At 42.0% G+C, this 12084-nt stretch overlaps 1 protein-coding gene across 2 annotated transcripts in view; it reads right to left on the bottom strand.

Annotated features, from left to right (window-relative positions):
- Nucleotides 1–3609: 3609 nt before the first annotated feature.
- The window catches only part of lrrc3b (leucine rich repeat containing 3B), a 49319-nt gene continuing 40844 nt past the window's right edge, over nucleotides 3610–12084 (bottom strand). For both annotated transcript variants that reach the window (XM_086280348.1, XM_086280349.1), the window contains exon 2: nucleotides 3610–8561. In XM_086280348.1, the coding sequence (XP_086136474.1) occupies nucleotides 7633–8415 (783 nt within the window). In that variant the 5' untranslated portion in view covers nucleotides 8416–8561 and the 3' untranslated portion in view covers nucleotides 3610–7632. The remainder of the gene's footprint in view (nucleotides 8562–12084) is intronic.

Raw genomic sequence — 12084 nt, 5'->3', positions numbered from 1 at the left:
GTCTGAAATGCACCGGGATGTCATGCTTGGAGAAAACTCTCCTGAGTTTCTCTGATACACCGGCTACATAGGGGATGACAATGTTGTTGCGTCTGTCCTTCTTATCCTCCCTCGCTGGTGTCTGGTCTTCTTTTCTGTGCCTCTTTGCTGACTTCAAGAACGCCCATTTAGGATAGCCGCACGTTTTGAGTGCTTCCTTTACATGTGTGTGTTCCTTCTTTTTTCCTTCAGGCTTAGAGGGAACATGTTCTGCCCGGTGTTGTAGGGTCCTGATTACTCCAAGTTTGTGCTCCAGAGGGTGATGGGAGTCAAAGAGGAGGTACTGGTCCGTGTGTGTGGGCTTCCGGTAAACTTCGATGTTGAGGTTGCCGTTCTCTTCAATGTGCACAGCGCAGTCCAGGAAAGGCAAACAGTCGTCCTTTGTGTCTTCCTGGTGAACTTGATGTTTTTATCCACAGCGTTAATGTGCGCAGTGAAGGATTCCACTTCTTGTGTCTTGATTTTGACCCAGGTGTCGTCCACATATCTGTACCAGTGGCTGGGTACTCTTCCTTTGAAAGAGCCAAGAGCCTTCCTTTCCCCTTCCTCCATGTAAAGGTTGGCTACAATAGGTGACACGGGGGAGCCCATGGCACAGCCATGTTTTTGTCTGTAGAAGCCTTTGTTGTATTTGAAGTATGTAGTGGTGAGGCAGAGGTCTAACAGTGTGCAGATCTGATCGTGTGTGAAGTTGGTCCTGTCCTCCAAGGAGCTGTCTTCTTGTAGTCGTTTTCTGACAGTCTCCACGGCCTCCGTGGTGGGTATGCAAGTGAAGAGAGAGACTACATCAAAGGACACCATGGTTTCATCTGGATCCAGGGGAAGTTTCTGGACCTTGTCGGTGAAGTCGGTGGAGTTCTTGATGTGGTGTGGGGTGTTCCCCACGAGAGGAGCAAGGATGGTAGCAAGGTGTTTAGCAATGTTATAAGTGGCTGAGTTTATGCTACTGACTATGGGTCTGAGTGGGACAGCTTCCTTGTGGATTTTAGGAAGTCCGTAAATGCAGGGTATGGCATCCCCTGGGTAAAGGCGGTGATATGTAAGGCGGTCAATGATCATATTGCCGTACATTTTGGGAGGGACACCCTTCAACTGGTGCGGGACTATGAAAGGGAATCAAGGAAACTAGCGGATTATAGGAACCATCTCTGTTTCAACCTAAGATGCAGACAAAGCAGAGTTGTTCCTAAGAGCCTGCGCCTTGGATCCACTGTCAGGGGATACAGAGCAGACTTGATTCTACAGAGAGCACAAAATCACCTTTTAAGTGAAAGGATAAGACAGGTCCATTTCACTATAGATGCCCTCCAGATCAAGATCAGCCAGACCCTGCAGGAACTGGAAATCCTTCTACCCTCTCCAATCTTAGAAGAGGTTTACAAGTTTGTGGACAAGGCTCAGCGGGCCCAACACTCTAAAGGAAAAGAAAGACAACGCAGGAAATTCCACACCGTGCTTTCAAAAACACACACTCCTCATCCTGAACCTACACAACCCAGAGAAGAAAACACACCTGGTGCCAGTCAGGAGAAATGGGTGAAGAACTTTTCAGACCGGAATCTCACTGAACCTGAAAAGAGAGTATTAGCCAAAGGACTCAATTTTGCCATTTCTCCACAACAGTTGCCCATAGTGGACCTCATCACAGCCACAGAAACCGCCATACGGATTAATAAATTATCACAGACAGAAGCAGAGCAAATCAGGATGAAAGTCTCAGCCACCCTCTCCAGTGCCAAAGTCCCTCATCCAACCTCACAATACAAGAAAAGAAGGCCGTCGCTTCCCTGAGCAAAGACCACAACATCACTGTTTTACCAGCTGATAAGGGAAGATGCACCGTGGTCCTAAACACTACAGATTACCACACAAAGATCACTACTCTCCTCAGTGACAACAATACCTACGAAGCCCTAAAGCAAGACCCCACAAGCAGCTACAAAAAGAAAGTTATAGCTTGCCTTCAAGACTTTGAAAAGGACAAAATCATTGACCGCCTTACATATCACCGCCTTTACCCAGGGGATGCCATACCCTGCATTTACGGACTTCCTAAAATCCACAAGGAAGCTGTCCCACTCAGACCCATAGTCAGTATCATAAACTCAGCCACTTATAACATTGCTAAACACCTTGCTACCATCCTTGCTCCTCTCGTGGGGAACACCCCACACCACATCAAGAACTCCACCGACTTCACCGACAAGGTCCAGAAACTTCCCCTGGATCCAGATGAAACCATGGTGTCCTTTGATGTAGTCTCTCTCTTCACCTGCATACCCACCACGGAGGCCGTGGAGACTGTCAGAAAACGACTACAAGAAGACAGCTCATTGGAAGACAGGACCAATTTCACCACGATCAGATTTGCACACTGTTAGACCTCTGCCTCACCACTACATACTTCAAATACAACAAAGGCTTCTACAGTCAAAAACATGGCTGTGCCATGGGCTCCCCGTGTCACCTATTGTAGTGGGGGGAAACTCCCACTAGGTTTAAATCTGGGACTCTCCACCATTTGACCTTAGAACTGAAGAAGCTTCTCGGATGAGAGGTGAAACGTCTTCTAGCAACTTAAAGAAGTCCAGACGCTTTTCTTTGCAAGCTCCTTTGACTACGATGACCTGGATGACTGAGAACCTTCACAGACATTTTGGAGATTTACTTTCCAGGATGGTTGAGAATGCATCAAGACGCTTTATGAACTGTGTTAATTCTACCTCCGTGTGCCCAGGTTACTATCCGGGGTTTGTGTCTGCCACCTGCCTGTCCTCCTGGCTGCTCAGATCTCTAAGTGCACCATCTGTCCTCATCCCTGCCTCCATGGATTCGCTTCCCACTAACTCGCTCCCCCTCTTCAGAGCCCCACGGTCCGGCTCTGGTCGTAAGCTAAATTACTATAGCCCTGTTTAGTAATGTCCCTCAATCCAACTGCTCACTAGTAATTTTCTCCCCTTTCCGTTGCAGCCCCCCACAGTCCTGATTATGGCTTCCCTGTGTAATTTGTCTTCCCGGTTTCCTTCAGTTCTGCGATTTTGCTTTCTTGGTTGTTCCGGGTCACCTTTTGTTAAAACAATAAAATCTGCACGCTCACATTAAGCGTATTGAGTCTGCTTTTGGATCCTGCTTGTGTGCATGAACTGCGGTTCATGACAATAGGAGGTTAGGGCTAGGGTACCGTCGTTCTACTGGATTTCATCCATAACCCGGCGCGTAGCATAGGAACGCTGAAAGTCATCTTTCGCGTTCCTATGGAACACCTTGGGACGTGACAAACCGTCAGTATATTACGCCTCAAGAGTGAGAACGGTCTGCTATTTTCACTGAAACAAGCTAAATTCTCTCCAAATCTTTCTTAGAATGTTATATATTTGCTGCAGATTACCATTTGAGAAAAACTGTCTCTTTGACATAATGATAATCATTATTGTACACCTATAGTTTACTACCCTACTAACTTTGAAATGTTGGCTTAACAGACAAGAGTTATCTGTTTAGCCAAAGGTAATCCATCACTCACTAGCAAATGCTGCGAAAAGAAAATACCATGAACCATTACATACCTTCTTTATTTTATTTTCTGTATTTCATGCCACAACTATGAAAGTCAATGCTAACATGGTGTGTTAGTCTATTACACACTGCTCTTGTTGTGCAAGATCTGCAATATGGTATACTATAGTTCATATATCGTATGGTTGATTCTGCTTTTTCTAGCTAGCACAAATCCACTAAACAGTAATAATCCTAAACTCTGAAAGTCCAAGCAAAGAGATGGAAAAAGAAGACATAAAAAGAAAAGAACTGTAAGAGAAATATTCAGGCACTTAGAAAAACTCTCAAATCCTTGGCTACACTTTGCTTCATGACATTGTACATGTATTTCACAGACTGATCCTGATCCCATCTTGTGGAGTAGGATATTGTCTTTTGAAGACAAGACCAACAAATTAAAGGGTTTTCAGGTATTTCACAAAACATCCAGGTATTTCACAAAACATCCACATTGCTATTTACATGTGATCCTAGCACTCAATAGCTACATATTCTCACGACGTATTCCCTTAGTCAATTTTATAACCGCTACTGTACAACATGAATTGAACATTCAGATTCAGAGAAAATACATCACTTGTTTGCAGGACAACTTAAAATTATTGTTTTGTGGAGAGAATATAATTTCTTGTACTTTTCCATATGTATCTTTTTTATCAGTACTGGTTTTCCATCGGGTTTCCATTAATCTTCAATGCTAATGTGTTTCAATTAGAACAAAGTTATAAAACAAAAACAGAATCATCAGAACAGTGTGGCCTGTTACAAAGGAATGCAATGAAGAGATAATTCTGAGACTGAAGGAAAGTAACACTACCAACAATTAGAGTCAGCTGCAACTGACATTTAGTATTGTGCTCCCTTTGCACAGTACAGACATACAAAGATTTACTCTGATTGACAACAGCAATAGCAATAAACAAAGATGCCACAAACTGAAGGAACAAATGCACAGTACAATAAAGCAACCTGTAGTTGTAGCATGTTTTTGAGTTGTCATCATGTGATCAACATACTATTACAAATATTCTGGAGGGAAACCTGGAAGTCTTGTCTGATCTCTTCATGGCACCTTTGGCATGATTATAATTTGGAAAATGTAAAAACTTGAAGGCCTGTATCCTCTAGAAAGGCCAAAGCCAGAGTTTATGTTCATGATTAGAGTAATAAAAAACAGAAATAATGATTTATAGAGGGCTTGGGATAGGAGTGAAGAGTGGAGTCAGTTACTACACTAGTCAGATAACCTTCTGCTAACCCAGCTGCTTTCTATACTGAAGCTGAATGCAAGCAAACGTAGATCTTCCATGTCTGTTTTTGTGTAGAGATCTTAGTTTGGTACAAATTCCTTCTGAGTTCCTTACAGGATAAAATGAGGGGATTGTTCCATCAGGATGTACTGGAAGAAATCCTAAGCTGTTAATGTGGCTGACTTCTGACTCTATGACTCAGACTTTGTCTCACGATTGAGTACTTCCATGAATAAAAGAAACTTCTCCAGGGTCCATGACCAAAGTCCCTCATATGTTGGTGTTACTCATCATATCCTACCCCTCAACATTAAGGGTTTTCATTTAAACTGCATTACCAAGCACATTACGTTTCCTGCTGTGGTAGCACTGAAGGCAAGAGTTCATATTCAAAACCAAATACTACACTGGATGTTATTACTTCCAGCCAACCATGCTGGAAGTAATATGTTGATATTTTAAGATCTACTTCTAACCATTAATATGCTAAAATATGAATCAAACGTCTTGAAACATTTGTTTAAAATCAGAAATATGTGTATAAATTCATAATGAACAACTCCAAAACTGAGAGAGATTATTATGAATCCTGTTCTTAACAAGACTTAGAGCCCACTGATTGTGTCCTCCAGATTGTATAAAAAACAAGAAAGCTCTTTGAAAGTTGCAATATGATGTCAGGACACATTTAAATTTCACACATTTCACATTTTCAGACAGCCTCTGTAGGAAGACATTCAAACATACATATGTTTCTGCCAAGCATAGCGTGATGTGGATGTGATGGTCAAGTTTCAACTTTGGGAAGTTCAATTAATGTCTGGATACAACCACACTCTGCAGCTTTCAAAGCCCCTGAAAATGCTTTTACTTCAAACAACCACTTAAAAGGTTTCAAGCTAAGAAAAATGTCAGTCGTGATTTAACAGTGTAAGAACCCAATGACATTTGCTGGGATGTTTGATCACTCAAATCTAATCAGACCTTGATGAAGCAGATTATTCCACTTTAAATATTCAAAATATTTAAATGAAACACTGACATCATTATAGATTGATTATTTACATATTTGAAGTTTTCAGCGGTTTTACTCTTTAATCAATAAATTTGCAATTTGTGAAAACACGCACACACACACACACGGACATACCACAGATAGCTCCATCCTGTACAGGAGCTTAGTTTGTGCATTTTAAGCTGAAGTGACTTAGTTTAGTTTAGTGATTTAAAATGTTTGATAAAAGAAGTGAAGTTTTTAATGTTGCAATACACAGAAACACCATGGAATATCTAATTGCTGCAGTGATAGTATAGACTGACACGAACACATTCGATCCAACGCAAACACATTTGGAAAAAAAAGTAAATTCCAGACTTTGGACATATTTGCAGAAATGGATCATATTCATATTCCAAATGATCTTACTTTGGACTTTGACGTTTCTATGATAGCTTACCAAACAAACCAATGGACCTTCCCATTATTATCTGCAACCAGATAATGCCTAAATCAACAAGCACACTGCAAATGCAAAACATCAGATTTAGTGGTATTAAGCATGGTGTCTGACTATATGTTGGACAAGTCAGTGTTTGGTGGGTTTTATTATTGTAGGGTCTTTACCTTACAATATAAAGCGCATTGCGGCAACTGTTATTGTGGTTTGGTGCAATATAAGGAAACTGAACTGAACTGGTTGCCAGGAGAACGGTGCTTGTCTGACTGCATTGTGCCAAGTGTAAAGTTTAGTGGAAGGGGGACTATGGTGTGCTATTGTTTTTCTGGAGCTGGGCTCTGCACTTTTTGAAAAATCTTTCAAAAGTTCCCATAAACACACTCCTAAACCTCGTGGAAAGCCTTCCCAGAAGAGCTGAAGCTGTTATAGCTGCAACATTTGGGCCGACATCACATTAAACTCTATGGATTAAAAATGGGATGTCACTCAAGTTCATGTGCTTGTGAAAGCGAACCAGTAATTTTAGCAATATGGTGTATTTTAATAGCACTTTCTGGCTTTTAAACGCCTTGTTTTTATTAGCTATTTGTTTTTAGCTTTTGTTTTTAGCTATGTTGTTATGGTACCACATATGACTTTACAGGCTTTTAATGTAAAGCCTCAATGCCTGACCTGTGCAGTTTATCATGGCAGCACGTCGCTAAAACCATAATAAAATAGCTTGTTATAACAAGATACTTTTATGTCATAAAAACGTATTATTTGTGCAATTACTTTTGCTACACAAAGGGGGTACTTTTAAAAATGGTTAGTAAGCTTTTCATAATAAACTTGTAAATAAAATTAAAAAGCCACATTATTGGCTACATTTAATGCTATATCCCAATTATAAACCTACATTTGAAAAGACCTTGTTGTATTGTAGCTACAAAAACCTAAAATTTAAGATTGTCAGCAATCTAGACAGATAGATCAATCAACAGATAGACGGCAAATGAAACAGACAAATGGGAAAAACAGTGTGTCATGTTTTACAAATAATTTTGCTTTTTTCAGATGTTCCACTGCCTCTACAAAAGTCATTACCATTTAAATATTTAAACCTGAGATTCTAATTTTTCAAGACTTTCTTTGTACTGTAAAAACCAAAATGTTGGTGCGGCCTTCCTCCTGTCATCGTAGTCATGAGCAAACCCTATCAAAGACAGACAGTCAAATACATTTTGATGCTCATATTACATAAAAGTTTGGTATAGTAAATGCTAAAAATGTAAAACATTTTGGTGTTCACCAGGTTTCTGCTGAACACAGTCACGGGGCCACTGCTGTCAGACAACAGTGCTTATGTCATCAGTCTCGTCTGCTTTTTTCGGCTTACTGGGGAGAGACTTGAGGTACTCCAGATGGCGTCGCGCGTCCTCCTGGTTCTGACGTACATAATACACCACATATGAAATGACCATAGCAAACCAACCGAACATGGTTACGAGCATAGCATAATCTGTGGTCCTTTTTGCCAAGTTACAGAGATCTATGTCAACCGCCAAGAACGGCTGTCCCTCCTGGTCGTGGAGCTCCGAGCTTCTGCAGAGAACCCGGGCAGCAGCCTCATGGTTATGGGCCATTCCTCCAATAGCCTGCTGAAGGGCGCAGTCACAATGCCAGGGGTTATCGTTCACAATAATCCGGGCCTTCAGTCGAGCAAAGGCATCCTTGTGTACGCTAGTGATGCGATTGTGGGAAAGGTCCAGCACCTGTAAAGTTGCCTCTATGCCAGTGAATGCACCTTCCCCTAAAGTCTCCACTGCATTGTAAGAAAGGTTTAGCTCCCTCAAAAACCTAAGTCCATGGAAGGCGAGATCGGGAACGCTGCCGATCTGGTTGTGGTCCAGCCTCAGCAAGACAGTGTCAACTGGTAGACTGGGAGGAATCTCTTTGAGGCGGGACTGACTGCAGGTAACATTGAAGCCATGGAGGTGGGAATCGCGTTGGCATATGCAGCCCTTTGGACACATGCTGGCCGAGGGAAAGCACAAGGCCATTAGGACAAGGCTCTGAAGGAGCAGGCACATGGGGATGGAGCGTGACAGCCACAAGTCCAGCAGAGTCATGCTGACCGACTGTCAGCAGCATCCCGCCTCGGGCCACAGCACCACCACTGGTCGCTTACACACATTGCATAGTAGCGACTGGCTTTCGCAATTTACCCACTGAAGATATGGAAGCGTGAACAGATGTTATCATACTGCGTTGTGGCCTGAAATGAGATAAGACAGAGTCAGTCAAACATATCAGCTAAAAATATAGTATAGTCAAAGGTTCATCATTTAAATGATCTTAAATGTGGCAGGTAAAATTTCATGAAAGTAGAATTCATGATAGATGATCAAATTTAATCAATAATCAAAATTATACAATGAATCCAAATAAGTTTTCTACCAGTGAAAGATATTCATTCATTGGATTCATTGGATATTCATTCTGCTAAAGAGAATGAATATCCAGAGCCTGACTTTACCAACAGCATCATCAGAATAAAAGTGTTTCTGAAAGACTAAGAGTAAAACCTTTTATACTGGATTAGTGCATAATCATAAAATGTATGATTGATCTGTTTAGTAGTAATATGATGAAACTAGAAAGCGAAAATTTCTGAAGAAATTTTAAGTGTGCCTATGCCGCCGCTAATCAGTATAGTTTGCCATTCAAACGGCTACAGAGAGCAAAACTCACCGGAGCAGCCATTCTCCACCATGAACTATGGTAAAACCAAACACCGCTCGCGCCTCACAGATGACAGCTTACAGTTTTGTGTAAAGATGAGGTGACTTCGTACAGCCCCAATTTGTAGACGCTGTGCGCAGAGGTTCATAAGCAGACCCGACAATGTTTGCATGAACACACTTTGAAGCATTACGTTATGGACCACTTTTCACACATAGTTGCTGTACCCACACAGCCGGCTGTAGCTTTTCATCTCATAGCCCGACACATACACAAAAAAAAAAAAAAAAAAAAAAAAAAAAAAAAAAAAAGCAGAGAGAGCACAGACTTTACACCTGAGAGGCGTGATTGCAGATGCCGCTGAGGTGGGTCCACCTCCCCTGCAGCGGCACTGCAGACCACGCCCTGCCACACACATCAAACACGTAAAATAAATATTTATGCACTTTTCATTCACTTTGTTTTTTGTTATTTTTACACAGTGTTCTGAATGATTAACAATGGTCTACAGCCAATCTTGTGTATTATTATACAAACTTTGGTTGTAAGATTCAGATAACTATTTAATAAAAGCTAAATATTTTATATGAGAGTAAGAAAGAAAAGTATATCTTTGTCTCATACTCTCATCAGACAATACATGAACCTCTCAATAAACAAAATATTTGCTCGGCTTAAATGACAAACCGCTATTTTACACAGTGGAACACTTATTTTTAAACAAAACCAATGCAGTTCGCCACTGACAGTGCTTACCTTTGCACATCACAGTAAACACTGAACCAAGATGGCGCCCACGCGAACGAGAAAACTGAACTACGGTGTCCTGCAGAGGACAAATGGTCAAAATTGCTAAAATTTACAACATATATGCAGCTCAACAGCGACACCTTGTGACTTATTCCAGTCACTACCTTACATATACATAACGTCTTACCTGACATTCAGTTCACCGGACACTCATACTGAATCACCAGCCCATATAAATGAAAAATAAGTCCAGCAGCCAACCAAGAGTCATCACGAAAGACTAGGGGTGACACGACAGCGTGAGCGGGCCTGGGTGTCAGCCAGCCCAGCCTGGGTGTCAGCCAGCCCGACCTGGGTGGCAGCCAAGCCGCGCTAGCCAGCTAGCCGCCATGCGGCGGTGAAACGAGAGCGTGAGCCGGCCTGGGTATCAGTCAGCCCGGCCTAGGTGTCAGCCAAGCCGCCCTAGCCAGCTAGCCGCCATGCGGCGCTAGCAGTAACATCGTGAGAGATATGGGACTTCTTGATAAAATATGGGACTTCTTGATAAAACGAGCAGATATTTGAAGTTTACACCCCTACATTCTCGCCTGAAAATAGGGGAGGCTGTCATAAAGTTCAAAATCAGTAACTTAGCGCGCACAGCTGTATAGAAACTCCGTCGTGCTAGCTAGCACGTAGTACAGTTATTGTAACTGTCAGCACAACGAAAATAAACTACACCTAAACTCGGTTTATATCTGACCCAAATAGAGTGCAGTTAATAACGTCTTACCTGAAATTCAGTTCACCAGCCGCCTGCTTCTCCTGCATTGGGTTTCCCTTATCCACGATTGAGCTCCGCGTTAGCCACCACCGGTCGATCGGTGTTTCTTTCCCCGCATACGAGGGGAAGAGACATATACCGGTGGCTAACGCGGAGCTAGCTAGCCACCGGTATATGAACAACTCAGTTATTTTTTCCACATCGACCAGCATCATCGGCCCATATAAACGAAAAATAAGTCCAGCTAAGACAAAGACTGTTTGCGGAGCGATCGGGGGTGAAAGGAGTTAGAGACGCCTCACTGAAAGCCAAGCCTGGGTGCTTTTGAGCGAAGCGGCGCTAGCTAGCCGAGCTAGCTAGCCGGCTAGCCGGCCGGCCAAACTAGCTAGCCGGCTAGCAGCAACATCGTGAGAAATCTGTTGCTAATATGGGATGTTTTGACAAAACGAGCAGATATTTGACGTTTACACACCTACATTCTCACCTGAAAACCGGTCGATCGGCGGCCGCCTCACATGTTTCTTTCCCCACATATGAGGGGAAAGAGACACATACCGGTGGCTAGCTAGCTCCGCGTTAGCCACCACCAAACAACTCAGTTAGTTTTTCCTCATCGACCAGCATCATCGGCCCATATAAACGAAAAATAAGTCCAGTGTGAAACAGTCGCTTGGCGAGCGATCGGGTGGTTTAGCGAGTGTCAGCCTCTTAAGTTTAAGACAAGCCCGGCTGCTTTTTAAGCGACGCGGCGCTAGCTACCCAGCTAGCGTCAGTACACAGGAACTACTTCCGGTAGTTATACAAAATAAAAGCGTCCACAGGGACACAGCGGCCGCCTCGCATTACTCCCGACATACCACTAGAGTGAGCCAGCACACCACAAATGAAGTTTTCTTGTTCTCCATTCATTTCAATGGGAAAAAACTTGCATTAAAATATTCATATTTAAAAAACTATAGAAGTAATAAACACCAAAAGTCATAGCAACTCATTCCAGCTCCAGCCGCACACAATGATATATCATATGTGAACCTTGTCTCAAAACTGTGGGGCGAGTTAAGGTCCAAAATTTCAGGCGGAAAAAGAATAATAATAATAACTAGAAAAATTTGCATTTCCTGCGAAAATGCAGTGTGGATGCTTAAAGCTGAAGCTGTATGCAAAAAGTAGCTGAAAAAGCTGAAAAGTTGCAGAAATTGTAAAAACTTTGCAGAAGCAAAAGAAGTTTGCTAAAATGGAATAACTTAGCAGAACTGCAATATCTTAGAGGAAACATAATACTTGGCAGAAATACAATAGCATAGCAGAATTTAGCAGAAATATTGTAACTTACCAGAAACATGATAACTTCTCAAAAATACAAGAATTTAGGAGAAATAGTATAAGATAACAGAAAGAATATATTTAGCCAAAAATACTTAAACATTACAGAAACACTATGATTTAGAAAAATAGTACAACAGAGCAGAAATATTGTGATTTACCAGAGACACTGTGATGAACTATGAATATTGTAATTTTAAATTGAGACTATGTTTTAGCA

Source organism: Aulonocara sp. 'chitande type north' Nkhata Bay, linkage group LG22 (assembly GCF_057382095.1).
Source record: "Aulonocara sp. 'chitande type north' Nkhata Bay isolate Kocher_YH1m ecotype deep benthic linkage group LG22, A_spYH_male_GT1.1, whole genome shotgun sequence".
NCBI classification, from domain to species: domain Eukaryota; kingdom Metazoa; phylum Chordata; class Actinopteri; order Cichliformes; family Cichlidae; genus Aulonocara; species Aulonocara sp. 'chitande type north' Nkhata Bay.
The sequence above is the reverse complement of the archived record's forward strand: the minus strand, read 5'-3'. Positions and strand labels throughout refer to the sequence as shown.